Source organism: Platalea leucorodia, assembly GCF_965183815.1.
Source record: "Platalea leucorodia genome assembly, chromosome: 4".
Lineage (NCBI taxonomy): Eukaryota > Metazoa > Chordata > Aves > Pelecaniformes > Threskiornithidae > Platalea > Platalea leucorodia.
Window position 1 is genome coordinate 73,011,234 of NC_138826.1, and position 21,569 is coordinate 73,032,802.

Genomic DNA, 21,569 nt, shown 5'->3' on the forward strand with positions numbered 1-21,569 from the left:
CAAAGGTATGTATATGTTGAGAAGTCCAGCTTGTAAGCTGAGATGCACATATGTACGTTACAATGTGCAACAGTAGTTCTACATACTTTCAGCAAAACAGCTAAGTTTTTAAAACAAAACATCCAAACAAGCAGTCAAATAACCTCTCCCCTCCCCTGTGCACACATAATAAAATCTTTTCTCCCAAATCTGACAAGGTAAGAAGGCTCCTTCTTTTAGTTGATAAATATAGCAGGATTGAAGGCTCGCATACCCGTACCTCTCATTATTTTTGCCTCCCTCCTGACAGTTTTTAAACATTAGATCTATTCCTCACCTATATTTCCCTCTGCATGGGCTCTTACATCTTATAAAGCAACACTGTATATTCTGTGCTCTTCCTTTTCCCTTCGGATTTTCTTTCCAAGCCTTCCTACAACATTTTCCTTTATACCCTCACAGATGCAGAATTGTCTCACTTAATCCCCTCCCTGTAGCACTTCTCTTGCCTCATGACTCTGACCTATCCTCTGATCATCCTATTGCCCACTTTCACCCTCTTAATTTCTGTTTAGTGTCTTGTTCACTTCTGGCTCTTTCCTTTACAAACAGCAGCCATGCCTTACTTTCCAATATTAATGATGACTCCATTTGCCTCCCCAGATGCTCCCCTTCTCTCTCCCTCTCTCATTTCTAAGCTGTTGTGGTTTAACCCAGCAGGCAGCTAAACACCACACAGCAGTTTGCTCACTCCCCCTCAGTGGGATGGGGGAGAAAATTGGGGGAAAAAAAAAAAAAAAAAGGTAAAACTCATGGGTTGAGATAAAGACAATTTAATAGCACAGAAAAGAAAGGGAAAATAATAATAATAATAATAATAATGATAAAAGAATACACAAAACAAGTGATGCACAATGCAATTGCTCACCACCTGCTGACCGATGCCCAGCCAGTTCCCAAGCAGTGGACCCCCAGCCAACTTTTCCCCTACTTTATATACTGAGCATGACATCATACGGTATGGAACATCCCTTTGGCCAGTTTGGGTCACCTGTCCCAGCCATGTCCCCTCCCAACTTCTTGTGCACTCACAGCCTACTCGCTGGTGGGGTGGGGTGAGAAGCAGAAAAGGCCTTGACTCTATGTAAGCACTGCTCAGCAGCAACTAAAAAATCATTGTGTTATCAACATTCTCATCCTAAATCTAAAACACAGCCCTATACCAGCTACTAGAAAGAAAATTAACTCTATCCCAGCTGAAACCAGGACATAAGCTTTCCCATATACCTTGCAGGTGGTACGTAATCGCATTTAACTTTAACCTTTTCAGGTTAGAACTAGTTGTTTAAGATCTTTAAGTAAATGGAAAGAGATGGGTATTTCTATGAGGTGACTCATTCCATTCTAAGTGTAAGAAATACACAGGATGAATTCTCCTCCAGAAATTACCATCTGGCCCTATTGGCTATAGACTGAGACCAGAAGATAAGTTATAACTAGAAGTCTGACTTTTAGATGGCTCAAGTTAGGCAAAACAAATCTCACTGTTAGTTTCCAGCTCTCGTTTTTTTCCAGTTGCACACATACTCCAATGTGGGGTGTTGGGTTGTCTCTTCATTCCACTACAGTGGAGCCATTCCAGTGGCTACAGACACTTGAGATTTCTTCAATGACCTCTTTCCAGACAAAGGTTAAAAACACTACACCTTCATCATTTCTTCACCTATCAGCTGCTTTTGGCACCATTACAGCCATGTATTTTTCTTTAGGTCTCACCCTCCTTAGAACATTGTCATTGTCCTCATCTCATGCATCTCCCTAACCATATCTTTTTAGAGTCTCATTCCTCTTCCTACCAAATATAGAGTTCTTACAACTCTAGTTTCAAATCAGTAAAACAAGACTGCAGTCACTTAACCCTATAATCACACTCCAGCCTCTCTCTTTTTCCTCACATCTGATTTATAAATGAATATCTGTACGTTATATCCATTTTATCCATTGAATACTGGTGATCTGATAATGTTGCATTATGATAACTGCAATCTCCTCTTACTTTGAAAAATGCAACATTGTCTTCAGGGTAACACTCAGATTACTTCTGCAAAAGTAATATTCTTAGCTTACTGCTTTGGTAACACTGCCCTATCTTAGCCCTTCAGTGACTGCTTTCCCTATAAAATATAAGCTTTATTACTTTCAGGGTCCTTCATGTCCTATCTTTCTTACACACTCTTGTTCATTAAAATGTTGTCCCCAGTTATTAAGCAGTGATGATAACCTCCATCACTCATTTGATAAGTCTTAAAAAAAGGCTTTTTTTCCCCTCCATGCTGGCACCCCATAAATATCCACAAATTTTTTCCTTATCTTCCTTTAATTATCTTCCTTGTCTTCTGTGATGCCACCAGAAAGCCTGGTAATGGTTAAATTGCAAGTGTGATAAGAGCACCATGCTGCACAATGCTATCTAAACTGCTTCCTTACATTTTGATCCATTTGCTGTATTGGCCACTTATGTCTCACTGTTGTTCCTGTGTTTTGTTGTTACTACGGTGTTTCTGTATCTTTTTATGTTTACATAGTGTCTCACACAGTACAGTCCAATTCCGTAAGTAGTGATGCCATGCATTAGAGTACTACCGATACTAAATAATAATACTCACCTTGACTGAGTTGAGGTAAATCAGGACATTACCAAACTGCCTGAGAAGAAAGAAGCAGGAGGACATGCACTGTCTCCCTGGAATGGTATCTAAAATTCAAAAGAGAAATGTAGATTTGTAGAATTTAAAAATCACATGGTAATGGAAATCACTGTCAAGACTGCTGGCAACTATGAAAACAGCTAACTTCTAAAAATAGTGTAACTTGCCTTTTCAAGGCAAAGGACCATACTAGAGGTTAGAAAAACTATTAGATCATCTTGTCAACTTTCTTTACAGCATACAATAACTATTGCAAGACTGTATTCAACAGCAAATTCTACAGAGACAAATTGTTTAAGTAACAGGCCTTTTCCATGACACAATTTATGCAGCATAATTTTACCGTGAATTATTCTTACTCTTAGGAAACGACACTTGATACAAAGCCTGAGTTTGTTATTCTAACCTCATTGGCCTTTTTTCTTTAAAATTATGCTTTTCAGTTATCCTGGACAAAGAAGCTCTGCATATTTTAATTTTAGTTCCAGTAAAAGAGTAAACTTGAGACACTGAAAATATTGTTATATAAAAAAAAATAATACATGCACAGGAAAATGTGATGAAATACAATATGAAAATTAATTTTCATGCACTTGGGATTACCACATTGCTCAGAAGTGGTAAAGCCATAAATAAGTTAGGCATATCAGTTCAAATGAGTGTCAGTAAACTTTGCTGTCATCTATGTCATCATGAACTTTGCTGCCATCATACTATGCTGTCATCTACTCTGAAATTGCTAGCTGTGTTACTGAAAAACTACTTCAAAGCTTTTTTAGAAATTCTGAAGTAAGCTTACTAGGACTTAATTTTTGTTAGACCCAACCAGCAGAAATTGGTCAGACATGGATGAACCCAAGTAGCAGCTGGGAAGGCATAAACCCAAGTGATGTCAAATCACTACTATTTCACTGTGTCAAATGATCATTAGAGAGCATGTTGCTCTGTGCAGTTTGGTGAGGTGACAGGAGATAAGATCCCGAGGCTACCAACAGCCCTGAAGTAATCTGCTCCTGTAGGTTAGTTACCATCAATCCATCCACACTAGAAAAATCAAAATATCTTTTCTGTATATAGAAATTTCATCTATCTGAGGACCAATATTTTGACTCCATACTACAGCACAGAATATAGCATTCCCCTGGAAAATTGTACATTTTCCTTTAAATATGGTAGGGTAGTAATTATTCCTGGAAAGCACTATATAAGATCTCAAAATATATTTCAAGGGAAAGCAGAATATTCTCATTTTTTATCTTTTAGCACTAGGAGATACTGAGCTTGAATTTCCATACAGAGACAATCCATCCTTATCTATGTCTGAACCACATCACTCAGTTCTCCAACTTAAGAAAATTATTTGGTTATTTATGAAGTGTTCACTTGGGAGCAGAAGCTGGCCAGTATATTTATCTGTCCTTTTTTACAGGCAGGCATAATTATCATGACACGTATATGCCTTGACTGGAAAATAACAGAAACAATCTTCCTCAGTGTTGAGAATGCAGGTATCTCAAAAGTGCTCCTTTTCTCTCACATTCAATTTTTGAAGTTCATAAACTCACAGCAATTTATTTTAAACAAAATTACAAAAATGCAAAAAAACATGCAAAGAAGACTTAAAACTGAGAATACATTTTCAGTAAAAATTAATCACAGTAACAAAATATTAGAACCACACTTTTCTTTTCCCATATATGATTGAAGAGTTTCTAAGTTTCACTATTTTTTTATTATTATGTCCACATTGTGGCAGAAAATTTTGTTATCCCAGCATACCAGCCTCCATATACTTTTAGTGAAAGATTTCATTAAAAAAAACAAACAAGTAAAACATCTGTAAATCTCATACAACTCAGCAATGAGCACTAGTAGTGACAGGAAAACTAGAGTTTTACAGTTGTAATTCATCCCATGTGACTCATGCAGGGAGAGGAAAAAGTTCTCATTTGAAAAATTACTTAGGGTGACCTAAGAATACCTCAAAGAAAAGACTGCACAAAGCCCATAAGAAATGTTTCATTCCTCCCACCCAACACTATATATACCTGACTTGGTCCTAAAAGAGGACCGCTGAAAATGAAAGGGGTGCTTTTCTCCATTACGCTTGCAGTGTTCTTAGGGTAGTTTGCAAGACTTATGTTAAGCACCAGAAACACTGCATTTAATGGAAATGTTAATGTTCATTTACTTTCACTAATGTTCCTCTTGCCCCATTTCCTCCTTAACTTATGTCAGAAATCTGATTTGTTTAATTTTCCATCCAGTTGAAACTGTGGGAGAAGAGCATGAGAATTAACTATCAAAATCTAGTTCTGTCCTCCTTTGTAATGCCTGTTCCATTTCATGTCATCGGGATTAAGAATTTTTATTAAGCTTAAAAAAACCCAGTAAACCAAGCTGCCATTCTGGGTGTTATTTATTGCTGCTAGAGGGTGAATATTGACTCCTACACTGTAAGTGCTTCCTGTTTTGTTTGCTTTTTTTTTGTTTTGGGTGTCTCTACTCCTCTTAAAGTACATAACTTCCAACATGAGATGAAATGTGTACATGTATTGGAAAGGACTTTCAGATTAACTCTGTTTGGTCTGTGTTCCTTGAATCTCCAAGTCAGAGATCTAATTAAAAATAGCAAAGGGCTTAATTGATGACTCTAAATGACTTTACAAATACATGACACTGTATTCATCGTGAACTGCCCGTTGCTGCTTTTTTCTTAATGCAGTCATGGGATTTCTACAGTTAACAAGAGCAAATCAGAAAGATAGGACCTTGCTTTGAAAAAATATTCCACATCTTCATTTTAATCCATTGATTTTTGATAATCAACATTAAAATCAGGAGCCTTGTAGGCCCAGTTGCAAGCAAAGACACAGCATAGGATTTCCTCACTCTAGCAAGCACAACCTACTTTTGTACTATAAATCTGCAAAGCAGCCAAGTAACCTGATAAAGATCTTAAACAGACAATCTAGGGGTACTAGCTCTTTGCAAGGATTGGCACAGTGGGAAGTGCTGAAGCATGACTTACATGCTTGAATAGCACGGCTGGCTACTTAGCAAAAGCCCAAGTATGCAAACAGCAAGAATTCTGTTCTCCATTCTAAATCCAGCAAAACAAAGGCAGCAGATCAAAAATGACCACAAATACACAACGTAGTGGCTGATATACGAAGTTACATAAGAACATAAAAATTATCATATTGGATCCAAAGTCTGTCTGGTTCAGAAGCGTGCTGAGTAAGAATATACAGCTATAGAAAGAATATATTCTGATTTCACATGTAATACATGCTGTGGTATGTAACGCCGCTTCCTTTGAAGTTTCTCCCAGATTCCAACGATCTGCACTGAGGACTTCCTAATCATCAGTGAAAAATTTGTGTTAAACAGCCAATGGACTTTTCTTCTACACATTTCTTTATACTTTCTGGTTTTTGCAAGATTCTATATCAAATAAGTTGTGTTATGGTAAAAAGTAATTCGTGATGTTTGTTTCAATTGTCTTGTGTGATGATTCATGTCAACGCTCCTTGTTTTTTGTATGGTACACAGTAACTAATTCTTCTCTCTTCCTCTGCTCCTTGCTATTTATGATGCTCTGTATCGTGAACATAACCAAACTCAGCCATCATTTTCCACACCATGTATCCTCCTTTATTTAATCTCTCCTTGTTCAAGAAGCTATCCCCTTTCTCTGATCATCCTTGCTGTCTTTATTGTACCCTTTCTTTTTCTACCATATTCTTTTTGAAATGTAAGAACCAGAACTGCAGATAGGATTCAAGAAAGGGAATGACATCTGTATATGATGACACAGTAATTATTTTTGTTTTGTTCTCTCTTTCTTCATCAATTCCTAAGATGCTCTTCAACTTTTCTGATAATTTTGCAAATATAGTTTAAGTCCCGTCCCCCCCCCATGCACCACTTTGCATTTATCAAAGCTAAATTTAATTTGCATATTATTACCCAGTCTTATATATTCTTCCACAGCTTTCATCATTGTGGAAGCTTTCATTTTTCCTACTATGGGTAATTTTGTACCATTGGCAAACCTAGTCATGTCATTATTTGTCTCCTATAGCTCATTAATTATGAATACGAGCCCTTTCTTTGAAGAAACAAAAGGTTCTTTCAAGTGTTCAAATCAGGTGCATTTTATCCTTTTCACTGCTACTTCACTGAAAATTTTCTGTTAGAAATGAGAAAGGTTATTATGTAGCTTCCCTTCTTGAAATTAGTAGTGTAGAAATTTTTTGTGGTATTTGCTAACACATGGCTTTTGAATTTGATTATACTCAGGTCACTGTAACAGAATTGGATTTTCATCATAAAATTTCAAATCAGGTTCTATGTAATCTCTGTATTGGTCTAGAGTCACCTGTTCACTTGTGTGCTCTCTAAGAAAGATGAAAACCTAGCATTTAAAAATTCATTCTCTATATCATACCATGTCATTGCATTTACTAGGTCAATATGGGCAGAATAGAAGCCTCCAACTATTATTTAATTATCTATCTAGATAAAATCTCTAACCTCTTTAATATGCCAGTCACTGTTCCTATCCAGGCTGGCTGGTGAATAATTTAGCCTCAATACGATGAGTCTCCTATCAAAGCATGTAATTTAAAACAATTTTATGTTACTCATTGATAAAAAAAAAAAGATATTTACTTTATTTTGAGAGAAGGTTTCTATAATGTTTAGAACCACTTCTGCACTGGCATCATCTATTTTGTAACACCACATTGTAAATTAAATAGGAAAAATATCCTACATGTTACCTTCCTCCTATCACATTTAAAAAAATATTTTAGGTTTATAGCTTCCTCTTCTAAAACAAGGTGTTCCACTTTATTAATTTTCTTGTAAAACATCTATTATTTGTACAAAAACACTTACATATTTGGTCTTCGTGTGTTTGTTTTTTGTTATGTCCTATCTAAATTGAACTCTGTTTGCCTCTTCTACTTCACACCTACAGTTTGTGACCTCTACCTGTCCTTCATTTGAGGATACAAAAAAACCCTCACACTATTTCGCCTGTAAAGGAGGAGTTACCTTGAACTGTGTGTTCTTCTGTATGTCAGCTTTCTCCCACAAGTTTTTAAAAAGATGACAAAGCAGTTTTTACATGGAAGTACCAAGAATGTTAAGATGCTTGCAGTACTAATGTTTCCATTTACCTTTAGTTGTAACAAATCCTTCCCATAGGCTCATTTTTTTTAATTAACCCACCTTCCTAATCAGACTACATTTCTGTTCCCTTTTTTTTTTCCCCCCTCAACCATACCTCAAGTCTCACCCTCTATCCTGTTTCGCATATGGGTTTAAAAATATTTCACAGTAAAATTAAGACTTTTAGCTTCCTAACAATTTCAATTTTGTTTTTGGGCTGTATCTTCACTACACATCTTTTCAGGACATCTTTTCTCAGACTATCTCTGTATTATTTTTATCCGTGTGTGCTATGGTAACTTATCACACCTGCATGACTGTTATGGGCGTTAAGAGGTATAGCACCACTGTATCAGTCACCCTGTGACTTTACCAGCATCACAAACCCAGTTAGCTGTATGCCCACTAACTGAGTCCTCCATTACTACAGTTCATATTGCTTCTTCCTGTTAGCTGGAATCCCAACTCCAAAGGGATAGTCTCGGTGCAAAAGGAAAGTGTTAGGAAAGCCTCATCTATGGAACCACTTCCAGCCTTCCAACATGAAGTTCTCTGCTGCATGATCTCAGCAGTACAAGGGCTGCGAGGGGAACAGAGTAGCTCAACAGTATTTCTGGAAGTTTCATCAGTGCTTCTGCTCTGTCCCTTGAGCTCCTTCTCTTTAGTCACCATGGACACCGTCTCTGAGGACCATGAGCTGTCTGCACCATAAACATGCATAAGTTACCCACCTAAAGAAATAGTCCTGCTGTCAATGCCTACAAAGTTAACTGGGAGGCCCCATTTTGGCTGAAGTCTCACTACTGGCTTTTTTCATTTGGGATTTTTGGTTTTACTTTGGCAAGAGGATGGGAAGACAAGGTCTTGTTTTGGTCTCTTATTGAATAAGTAAATATTGAAAATATTTTTTTTTTTGGTTGGGTCTTACCATGTGTTTTTTGATTCAACCAAGGAGTTAGTCCCAGAGCCTTCATTTCTCTCTGTAGCCAAATTCTTCTCTATGTTTTTATCACCCTCAGTTCCAGGGCACACTCCGTGCTAGGACTCTATGTACTCAATAGGCTTTCATTAACAGTCCTAGACCTGTACCTGTGGGTGTCTGTACCTGTGAAGTTTCAGCACACACTTCATCTAATTAGGCTGCTGTCTTCTGTTTCTATAATGGGGATTATTTGTTAAAGGCAAGCTGCCTCAGCGTCTATCAGTGAAGGCTAGCAGCAGCATAGCCTCTTTTCCAGCCAAATTCATACAGTAAGACTTGGAATCAATTGAGCCTTCTAATTGAAACTTGCAAATTTGTTTTAGACTATAAATTAGACTCTCTGTTACTCATACATAGCAACAAAATGCCTGGCAATAGTCATGCTAACAGTCAGCCGTCAGACAAAGATACGATGGTATATATTTGGATATTGTAAGAAGGATTACATAATGGAGAAAGAACATTTCAAACATACCACATTCACTGGCTGATTCACCCACCAACTGGAAAAACTGCTGAGCAATTTTCAGATGATCTCTCTGGGAGAGGGAAAAAAAAATCCAACATGAGTTCCAGAGTCGATACTACAATACACAGTGAAAATACGCTCTGAGGAACTGATGGGGAACAACTGACAGACAAACTAGGGCTGAAGTAAAACCAGAAAACATAATTGTGCCACTTTTGTGGTAGGTATAATTGTGCCTAGATACACAAGAACACTGCAGAAAGCAATGAGGTTTTTTGGAAGCAGGACAGGGAAGCCAAATTCGTCTTGATTTATTGTCAGGACTAGCAACAGAGATTTGCATCTTACTCATTCTGGACTGAGTACTGTACGGAAGAAGGTTAAGAGACTCAGAGAACATGCAATCTAAATGAGAAATGACTGCCTCTTTCAATCCATTCCAGTCCCTACAGATCTGTTCACATTCTACTGTTGGAGAAGCTGGAGAACCTCATGGGCTTCACTCACCGAGCCCATTTCTTGTCCAAGTGCTGCATTTACCACTCCTTTGAGGATATACTCCTGAAAAAAAAAGTAAAAAGGATGAGAGAAGACAACGTGAAGATTTCAGGAGACACGTAAGAGCCTACGTGCATATTATTTTCTTCCTATATTCAACTCTATCCCAAGTCAATGTAATAGGTAGCTGGTTACTATGATAGTGCTTCAGCACAGTAGTAAAAAGTCACACACCATCCCCCCACCCCCCTGCAAAATCCATTCTACTTGCTAGCTAGTCACTTCTGCTAAATATGTGGGATGCAAAGGGGTGGTGTGTTTTCTGATAAGTCTTATGCTCAAAGACAATGCACCAGAAGGAACACCATAACATACTATCATGCCCTTTTCACCATTATATGACCAATAGTCAAGTGCAATATTCTTATATTAATGCACAGATCCCACTTCAAGTATGCACATTGGTTAACCATAACCACTACAATCCTTGCTCCAAAATGCATAGCATTTCTCATCAGGGCAAAAATGTCAAGAGGTTTGTGTTCTGTGGTCATGTTACTCTACTGAAATTAGGAACAGGAATAGAGTACCCTGTAGTCTCTACTATGAGATACAACTATAGTTTAATTCTTCTCTGAGCAAGATTTTCTCAGCATGTAATAGACTCATTTGTCTTATTCAAATCTTATAATTAAGAGTTATAGCTATAAACCTGTTTTAGTAGGTACTCCTGATAATCCTGGACAGCCCTGTCACAGATGTAAACACAGAAAAAGAGACATGTACACAGACCAAAAATGGAGTGCAGGAAACAATCTGCGAGTACTAGCCAGCATACTAAGTAATTATTTTAGCACACCAACTCTCCTACAGATGCCAAATTATTATCCTATAGACATCATGACAACGAAGAAATTTGAGAACTGAAGGAGGATATACAAGTAGTTTTGTAAGTCTTCACACGAGTTCCTTCCAAGTGTGATTGAGAAAATGGAAAAAAAAAAGCACAAAGATTCTCATTTCAAAATGTGATAAAGAATTATATCATGTTATTTATATTAGGCTTGTATATGGGGAAAACGGAGGCTGAAGGACCAATAGCTGCAGAAAACTGTTCAAGTAAGTCCTGCTATACTGAAAAATGCAAGGAGAAGTGAAAAGCAACAGCAGAAGACACTCCTCGGCACAGGATCACCAGACCCGTGTTCTCGAGGTTTTCCTTTTCCTTCCCTCCATCTAATCCTCACACAGACTCATGAAAGGTTCCTTTCATGCCCAGCTATGTGACCTTTGGAAAATAAACTGCAAGGAGGAATAAATCAGAGACTAAAGATGTTGGAACAACCACAAAAGAAAATTACAGTAGCAGCCAAGGGACACTGCAGTTTTCGCTCATTGCAGCCAAAGTAAGATAGAATTAGAAAAGACCTGTTATTTGAACTGTTTAATCTAATCTAGCTCATTTTTATTGAAATGGCTTCAGGACAAACCACGTGAGCATCTGAGCTAGTAGATCTGTGGGATGGTAACCATCACCAGGGCAGAAGTGACAAGTAGCTGTAGTTGGAAGAGGGCTTTTATCTATGCATTAATGGTCAGCTCACTAGATCTTCTGCACACAACAGAGCTGTATTCTTATTGACCCCAGGTGGTATGGCAATAAAGATGCTAAATACTCATATATGCTCATATGTAATACTTTATGCATGCACATTAAGTCTATTGTTGATAAAAAGATGGAAAACACAAGAGTTTTAAAAGTGGGAATGGGACAAGCTGTCCTAAGGATACCAGTTTTGTATGTGGCAGATTTCATAACAATTTATAACCTCTGTCATTATGGACCATGACATCAGTTTCCAATTACCTGTGGAGCTGTAGGTTCCAGGTCCTTAATCAGGTTATAAGCCTCCTGCACATCATCTGAAATACCAGACGTTAGAATGCATGACAACCCGTAGCACACTGTATTAGAACAAGTCACTCATCCTCTACAACATTTCCCAATAGTCATAGACTAAGAAATAAAGCATTTAGACAGGAGGAGAAAGGTAACTATAAATCATTGTGAACTTATATCACAATGGTGATGGTTTTCTAGAACTCAAATAACAAACATGGAGTGAGTAATAGCTTCTTTATTACTCCAGTTTTCCTAGTAGAGATGACTTGGCCTCCTTGTTCATAATCCAGTGGCTGTCTTCTCAACAAACAGTACAAGGTCAAGAAAATAAATCCATCATCTTCCTGCCTTTTCTCTTCTCATATTTATTTACCGCTCAAGGAGGATAGGGTAACATGATTCTGAAGGGAAACTTCATCTTCTCCTTATCAGTATTTCAAAATCTGTCCAGCAGCTCTTACCTGACCCTAATTCTAACAAGCAAAAAGCACTACTAGTATAGAAGTTTAAATGTAAAGTTTGAATTCAATAAACAACTTCCTTCCCACCCAAGAAGTAAGTAAACTGAAAAGATCCTAAACTTTACCTAAAATCAAAAAAAGATGTTGACACTATGGCTGGCTTTGTAAACCAACCTAGTGAAGATGCCCTTTTTACTGGCAAAATTTTGTTAATACAGCATTATACCAGCTGCCCATAGGAACAAGCGTTATCAAACAAAACTTTTTTTTGCTAGTACATACCATCCATACCGCATGGGGACAGTACTCCAGGGTGACTTAAGGCAATACACATTGGAGCTGCCAGGCTCCCATCCAGCCTCTCTGCTTTCCTACCCATGCCCTTGAGCAGTTACGTAGTAAGCCAGCACAGGTACTAGACTAGCCAAAAGTCATAACTTTTTTTCTTTTTTAAATAGAAATAGGTTTTTTTGTTATTTTTGGCTAGCTCAGCTCACCAACAACCAACAGAAAAAAATGACAGCAGCCCTTATTTTCATCAGTGTAGACCATCAACACAGAACTATGCTCTTCAGGCTCCAACAGAAGCCCCTAGCAAATCTCACTGGAGCAGATTATGACTGGATACCAGGCTCCAAACCCTGCTAAAAGTCACTACCTTAAAGAGTTGAAAAAAATGGGATGCATGTTTGCGCTTCAGTCACTCCAGTTCAGTGCATGTCTTAACACAAGCCTACCTTTATCAGAGACCTTGTAAGTTTTGGAGAGACAGCTGTAGTCATTAGAAGTAATGATTTCTCACATTCTTAAGTGATGCTGCTACACTAGCAAGACTTTAAAATGGAAACTTAGCCTAACCAGGAAAGAGATTTTAATCCTAATTCCTCTTGGCCTCCTTTGTCAGTATGCAAATAATTTGTATACCACAGTGAAGAACAGAATCTAACTAATGAAAATTACTGCAAGGTTGACAGCAAATGAGTAAACAAGACTGATTTTTAAGTGATGTAGAAGATGTACTTTGCTTCTGTATAAGTGGAACTTAATTTGAAACATATATTAACAATATTATTGGGCAAGATAATTGGTAATAATACCAATATTACCTATAGTGATATTGGCAACAATAATGCCGGACAGAAAGGTGGCTGGGAACAGCAGGTATAGATTTACCAATGCCAAAATGTACTGACTAACCCAATGGATGACTGGTTGTATGGATAAGGGGATACTAGAGGATGCTGTATACCTTGACTTTAGCAATGCCTTTGACATGGTCTCTTATACCTTTGTCATAGCCAAACTTGAGAGATAGGACTAGCTAAGTAAGACGATAAGGCGATGGAAAACTGGCTGGACTACCAAAGCACGGTGATCAGCTGTACAAAATCCAACTGGTGGCTCATTACTCATGGAATCACCCAGGGATTGATACTGTTGAATGTCTTATATTAACAACCCAGATGACAGGGTAGAGAGTACTCTCAGCAAGTTTGCAGATGATAAAAGACTGGGGAGAAAGCTCCCAGCTATTGAGAAGCAGCTCAACAGGCTGAAAAAAAATGGGCTAAAAGAAATCTCATGAAGTTCAATGGAGGCAAAATGCAAGTCCTGCATCTTGCTTGGTTTGAAACAATCCTAAGCAACAAGACAGGTAGGGGGGGCTGACTGACTAAAATGCATCCTGGATGTCCTGACAGACAGTGTACCCTTGCAGCAAAGGAGGCCAACTGCATGCTGGATCATATTAGCAAGAATGTAGCCATCAGGGCAAGGGAAGGGATTCTTCTCTATTTGGCACTTGTGAGATTGCACCTGGAGTACTGTGTCTGGTTTTGGGATCCCTCGATCAAGACAGACATTGAAATAATGGAGTGAGTGCACCCAAGGGCTCCCAAAGCAGGTAAGGGCTTAGGAGAGGTTGAGAGAACTGCATTTGCTTACCTGTCAGAGGAGAAGGCTCAAGGGAGATCTTATCACTGTCTACAACTGACTAATGGGAGGGTACAGAGAAGATGGAGATAGATTCCACAGGGTGAGATGAAAGGCAGCGGACACAAGGTGGAACAGAGGAAGCTCTGACTAGATGCTCCTCTGGACAAGGCTCTAAGCAACCTGATCTAATTGGACCTGCCTTGAATAAAATGTTGTGCTAGAGATCTCCAGAGGTCCTGTCTCACTAATAATGTGATTCTGTTATTTACCTAGAACTCTATAAATTTATACAATACAAGGCAGGGGGTAATGTACTTTTAATAACATACAATTATGACCATTTGAATTTACTTGAGAATGTATACCTAATTTACAACCATGATGAAATTTAAATAACCTCTCATGAAATTTAAATAACCTTATTAACAAAATAGGGATAGAATTGCCATATTTTGTGAAGACTGTGATGTTTGCAGATTAGCAAAGTCAGATTAATGAGATTTTATTGCACAGTATTAGCCACAATAAGAATTTCTATAATTGCTAATGGCCAGTAGTAGTGGGATATTCTAAAATTTGTCACAGTTTGAGCTGAACTGAAATGACAAGGCAGTGTTTCAATTGCACATGCTGACAAAAGAAGCAGTCCTGCATACAACTGAGCACCAAAGAGAACTTATACCAACTACAAAGATTAAACCTCACCAGCCTTGTTGATTACAAATAATAAAGCTGTTACTCAGAATCGGTATCTGAAACTCCAAGTCAATCACACCATAAAAAGCTCACAGAGCTTCTTCAATGTACTATGTTTACATATGCTCAGATTCTCTGATGAACTTACTGGGATGCAAAGAATATAAAGTTGGTGTGACTTACTTCTGCCAGCAGAATATACCTCCTTTTTTGCCTGGTAATTTTTCAACATTTTGGAAAAAAAATCGCAGGCATGGACTTTATTTATTTAAAAAGTAAAAAACTGACATTTTTCTGCTTTCAGATGCTCTGGTCATCTAAACTTATAGCCTCACCTTTAAAAGGTGACAAAATACAGGGCTTATAAGAAAGCAGTGGATGGAAAAGCAATCATCACATCACCTTGTATTAGATGGCTGCAGTTAACACCTACTCATGACTCAGCCAGTCAATCCACTATTGAATAAAGGGATACAATGGGTGAATAGGAATGGCTCTGAAACTAAACTCAGATAAAATTCAAAGGAGTCAGCTAAGGAGCCAGCTAAGGAGAGAAACAAGTAGAAAATGCTTTCCAGCTGATTCTGGCTACCTACCTGCATTCTTTAGGACTTGTAAAGTAGATTTGGAACGAAATGTCTTGTTCACAAACTGTAGCTGCGTTCACAGTCACTTTGGCTCATATTCTGTTTGTGCCATATTTACAGAAATAGTTGTCCTTGCCTTCGTAGGACATAGGCCTACCATTCTCACATATTCAGGCAGAGGGGAGGTCCTCTCACTATAAACGTATAAACACCACCATCCCGCTACCCAAGAACCTCCAATACTCTGCTGAAGTAGATTTATTTGACTGCACATAATTAAAGCCCTTCTCTGCAAGCCATGGGAACTCTTACATCACTATTTTCCAGAGGAACAGAAAATGAAATAAATTACATTTTACTGCAAAGAAAAAAGAAAAAAAAAAAAAAAAGCATTTCATGGAATATTCAGTTGAGATCAGATGAATGAATGTCATCTCTGAAGGTATGAAAGAGCCAGAGGAAGGTGTGTTTACCTTGCCGAAGATAGTAAATCACAAGATTCAGTCTTGCCTCAGGAATAACATCAACCAGAGGAGGCAGGACCTGCAAAGCCCCTTCTCCTCCTCGGAACACCACCTGCAGAGAAAAGCAGCATATTGATAACTGTGTATAAAAATCTTGCCTATGATCTCTTAATTCAAGGAAATTAATCCTTAAATTCCTATATTAACACTAGGAAGAGGTCAGTGGTACTGGCATTAGCATAATCTCTGCTTTAATATAACTACAGAATTACAACGTGTGACAACCTTTATTCTGAAGAATATAAAGTATTAATCCATCAGTAAAGATTAACTTATTTCAGCTTTTAGCAGCTTAAAGCAGCGACACACTACATATCAAAGATTTTAAAGAACAATATGGTCTGAGACAAGAGTGAGGGGAACACATACAGAATTACAATTTGCTTATGATGTATTCATATGAAAAAAAAAAAAATCAGGCTAACAACTCTGCATTTATTTAGAATGCCACAAGATCCTAAAATGATCAGGACCAGTTGATTCTTTATACTTCAGTTTCACATGACAGTTCTTCCCACAAAATCTAACATACTTACTCAATAAATGACTGGCAAAAGACCGACATTCAAAATAAAGAATGTTAACTTACAAAAGTCCAGTTTGAAACCAGTTTTAACTCTTGGGGAAAAAAGTGGTAGCTTACTGTGACTGCTCTTGAAAAACAACAAAGCAAGCAACTGCCCATCATTAAATAAGAGCAATCTACTGTTACTGGTTGTTCAGCAAAGTAATAATACCATGGCAGGGAAAATGACCGGGTCATTAGTGACTCTTTTACTGAAGAACACACAAGTATTTTGGCTTTTATCAGCACCTTTTTCCTGACGAACTCCTTATTAAGTACTTTTTGGATGAAGACCATTTTCCCCGAGTTATCTTAATTCCACTCACATTGTTGTTGTACCAAATAAGAATTCAGGCTCATGCATTCTGACTTGTTTCTACATTGTCCTTATTGACTGGGCTGCACAAAATATCTTGTGAAGGTGTTCTTACAGGACATAAATTATTTTAATATGCCTTCGGGGGTAAAAGCAACGGCATTATTATTTTCTTGACAGTCTCAAACTGACAGGGAAAAATTCTAGGAAAAAAAATACACTTGATGCCACATTGATTATACAGGTAGAATTTCTTGAATGGGACTTATATGGCAGCAGAGATTCAACTGAGTCTGCAATTCCCCAAATATTCCATTTTATGAATCACCAGGAAAAGCTCTACAAATGAACGAAATTCATATTAAATCTGAGAAATACATTACTCACCAGATTGTGCTTAATGAGTTCCTTGCCAAACTCAAAAGACGATGAGGCACTGTCTGTCAAGTTCTTGAGCTCTGCCTGGAATTACATACATTCCAAAATTTTAACACAAAACCAAAAAAGCACACAAGCATAAATGGAGCTTCGTATGAACCCCAAAGCTGATAGAAAGACATCTCCAGCAGTGCTGTGTCACTAGAAGATTTTTGCCTTCCCAATTCTAGGTGACAATTTCAGCAACCGGATAATACATATAGACACAAGGTCAAAAATGGACTGGGAAAACTGTAAGACCACTGTGCACACATGTGGACAGATGGCTTACTACCAGGGAAATTGAAATGGGTGACATTCCTAAGAGAAGGACACAATGACAAGATAAAGGCCATTATCAACATTACTGATCAAGACAGATAACAAGGAAAAGAAACCTGTATGGAATCTTGAACTAAAATAAAGGTGAACTGAAGGGCTGTCCAGTAGATACCTCAGCAGCCTTCCCATTGTAAAGTCGGAAATGGTTACAAGCCTTAAGGTTGAGAGCAATGGTACTGTCAGGAACTTGCTGAAGATAAACAGCTAGCACCTCCTGTGATACATCATAGTAATCCAGTTTGTAATAGCATAGGGCCACATATACATTCAGAGCCAGGTATTCCCTGCGGGAAAGAGGATTAAAGAGAACATTTAAATCCCACCAGGTAGTTATACTACAGAACATTAAAATCAGTAATAAAGCTCTCACATGTCTATACATCTTTTACAAGCACATCAAAACTGGTGTTTCTGAGAAATGCTTATTAGGTATCTTTAGAGCTCTAGTTTGTTAGATAAGATCTCACAGATCCAGATTCAGATTTACATTAGTTTTTTCAATGGCAGCTACTGCAGCTTTAAAGAATTACCTACAAAACCATTGGTTTGCAAATCTGGGAAATGGTGGCAACTTCACACTAAGGAAATGCACAGAACATGAGCACTGTACTTGGCCTGCCAGAATAGGATTTTCTATGCAATATATGCAAAGATATTTAATATGCACATAAAACTTTTAAAATATTTTAATGGATCTTATTATCTTATACCAACTACAATTATTTCAAAAAATCCTTGCCATTACAAAATATCAAGCCAGAAGAACTAGACAAAAAAAATCAGACAGATATTTGTGGTAAGTAAAAGGATAATTGTTATGAAGGTTACTCATTTAGCTTTGAGTGATTGCTTCTACAGGACTTGGAAGTTAAAATCTTTTCCCCAAACATTACACGACATACTTATATACATTATGATGGACTTTCAGCTTTCTCTGAAGTATTTGAGAGGAGATACTGCCAAAAGATAGCTACATAACATATGCTGGGACAGCAGTTTCTATTTTATTAAACAATATTCCCAGCCACTTGAGAAATCAGTTTGTTCCTTGTTAAATTCTGAACTAAGAACTTGCACAAAATTATTGAAAAAAACCCCATCAACAAGTGTCATAGCAGGATAAATAGAAAGAATTTCAGACTTAAAGGAATGCAAGGAACTCTCTACATAAAAACTAAGAACTGAACCCTTCTTGGAAAGGCTAAGAGGTGAAGGAGAAGTCAATAATCACAAGCAAGGGTCACCAGACTGGCCATCAGAGGGGGGGGGGGGGGGGGGGGGGGGGGAAGAAAAAGACAAAGCAGGTACATAACCATATATCATTTCAGAATAAATAAGGAGCAAAATAAAGAAGAATCTCAGAATGAATTACAAGAAAATATCGCTAAAAGAAAGCAACAGACAGCAGACTTTTTAAACATGCATTTTTCAATAAAGATTTGCAATGAATAAAATTGAGGGGGCTGCAACTTGTGCACGTTTTGCGGTGGGAAAGGGACACAGTAATTGGTGAAAATTCCTACTTTCAGAAAGCAAGCAACTAAATGGGATTCAAATACCAACAGTATCAGAGGCACTGCAATAAGGTTTAGAGTAGAGATGCCCACCGATTATCAAGAAGAATGCGTTTGTAGATATCAATAGCTTCCTGGTAGTGGGACCGCATGTAGTGGATAGATGCCAAGCTAAGCTGATCTTCTGTAATGTCTTGCAGATTCTGGTGAGAGCTCATCAGTTTCTTCTCATCACTGAACTAAAAAGAGTGTGACACATTCTCAGAAGAGTTCAGCAAGAAAAATGTTTTAATTAGCTGGATTAGTTTTGTCCTTGCTGGCAAACAGCAGGTGATTCATATTAAACATCTGGAAAAACTCTGTTACTTTAAAGTTAATTTGACCAGTGAAGAAAGCCAAACATTAAAGAGGCAGACCAGTTGAAACTAGATAAATGTGAGGCTAAAACTAAGTACACATTTCCCTTTAAGGTGTGATTTAGACATAATTACATGTCACATGCCTTGATGGATAAGAGGGGAAGAGCTGAATTAATTATTTCACAAACAGAATTTTGCAACACAAGATTTGACTGTTATTATTCAAGCCAACAGAAATTTTGCTGCTTGTAGACCCAAATCTTATTTCTCATGGATACCAGAAAAATGCAAGACTTGCCAACACACAAGCACTAATTTTCACAAGACTTCTTTACAGCACTGACAAATTCTCTTTCATCAGCCCTTTAAAATTCCAATTTCTTTAACTAAATGGTTTATTAAAGCATTGCTGTACAGCATAACACACACACAAGGATAAAAACAAGGAACAGAGTAAAACATACCCATTATATTTGTATTACAATAGTAAAGTTGAAGCCATTCACCTAATCAGTCTACTCAAATCACTTATTCCAGTGCTTCCCTTTGCTGGTTCTGCTGATTCAACAGTAATTATTCATTTCTCTTACACACAAATTCTATCTTATGTATTTGTTTTCCATCTATCTGCTCAGTTTTCTTCAAATCCTCTTCCTCCTTCTTTGAGCCTGTCGCAAAACGATACTCCAGTACAAAGGCAAGAGAAGTTGCTTAACAGAACTAAAGGCCATGGGCTTCATAGTTTTGTAAAAACCCTTTATTACCAAAGACTAACTACATGAACTAGGAATTATCCAACTTCTCTTTATCACAGACATCTATAAGTGCCACTACAAAAATGTTTTAAGATTCCTCTCTTAAACTTCACAGAGATTTAAGAGAATCTGACACCAAAGCTAACATTCAGGAGTTATACTTTCACTCAAAACTCAGTCTCTTCGGTAGCACAATACTTGTTAAGTATAACACAGGATGGTGCAAACCCAAATTTAAGGGAAGATAGCTATGTGTGGTAAATGAAATAAGCATTTAATTGTCGTTGAAATTAAAGGAAAGTAAATTTCATGCTATAAACAATATTACTTCTTGGACACTGAATGACTTAAGAGGATCAGTAATAGCATATAGAACATTTTGCTCAAATTGCTAAGTATAAGACAGCTGTGAGTTAGGAAAAGTTGGTACACTTCAAAGAAAAAGAAAAAGGAGTGGCTTATACATTTCTGATTCTATTCCAGTCCCAGGTCCCTTGTGATCAAAAACACCATCAAGTTCCTGTTGTATGACTTACTTGCAGTGAGTTGGTAAGACTTTCCTTAGATACATGCTGAGGGCATCTATTCTGAGATCATGTTTTCACACTTACTTTCTCCTCCACATTTTAATACAGTAGGGTGGTTTTGAAAAATGTTTGTTCTCCTGCCACCACAGACATTTTAATTATTCTGCCAGGTTGCCAGCATAAATTACACATTACCCAACTGAAAAGAAAACAAACAAAGCATGAGTGAAGAAAAGACATCATACCTTATGTGCCAGGTGAAAGAGTAAACGGTTCTGGAGACGACTCTTAGGTGCTGTAAGGAAAATTCAGTAAGCATCACTGCAAAGAACAACTCAGGGTGTCTCTATTTTATTTTTAACTCCCTTTCTCAATAGACATACATGCACCCATATCCTTTCATTAACTAGCCCAAGTACAATTCTTTGCAGGTCATGCCCTGGGGCAGGTTTTACCAATTTTAGTGGTTGAAAGGCCTTCCTGCTTCCTATCTTCATTCCTTGCCCCTTTCTTTTGAAATCCCTGTTGAAAATAACTTTTTGTCAGCCTCTGCCTTCCATGAGCTTTAAAACTTTTGTGAATTGCACAATCATTTGCCTGCAGAGCTTTCTGGATAGCTCTCTGATTTTGCACAAGTGACACAGAGCACAGCATCTTTTACAAAATAAAAAGCAGCAACAGACAAACTCATAATCAAGGCTCCTTCTACAATATGTCATATTTCAAGTAAGTTGTGATTCATAATTCTAGGAATCTTGTCAGCTTCCAGTGTATTGCAAAACCCTTTGTGGCTACCATTTTGTTACGTATGCACATTATATCATACGTAGTTCTAATATTTCTTCTCTCCT

At 37.6% G+C, this 21,569-nt stretch overlaps 1 protein-coding gene across 1 annotated transcript in view; it reads right to left on the minus strand.

Moving 5' to 3' along the window:
• IFT56 (intraflagellar transport 56) overlaps nt 1-21,569 on the minus strand; it is a gene marked incomplete at its 3' end in the record, with an annotated part of 48,808 nt that overhangs the window by 13,079 nt on the left and 14,160 nt on the right. The window contains exons 5-13 of the mRNA XM_082309240.1: nt 20,964-21,013; nt 19,171-19,316; nt 17,676-17,847; nt 17,192-17,266; nt 15,873-15,975; nt 11,685-11,740; nt 9,827-9,880; nt 9,326-9,389; nt 2,646-2,734 (exon numbers count right to left, since the gene is read on the minus strand). Of these exons, the coding sequence (XP_082165366.1) occupies nt 2,646-2,734; nt 9,326-9,389; nt 9,827-9,880; nt 11,685-11,740; nt 15,873-15,975; nt 17,192-17,266; nt 17,676-17,847; nt 19,171-19,316; nt 20,964-21,013 (809 nt within the window). The remainder of the gene's footprint in view (nt 1-2,645; nt 2,735-9,325; nt 9,390-9,826; nt 9,881-11,684; nt 11,741-15,872; nt 15,976-17,191; nt 17,267-17,675; nt 17,848-19,170; nt 19,317-20,963; nt 21,014-21,569) is intronic.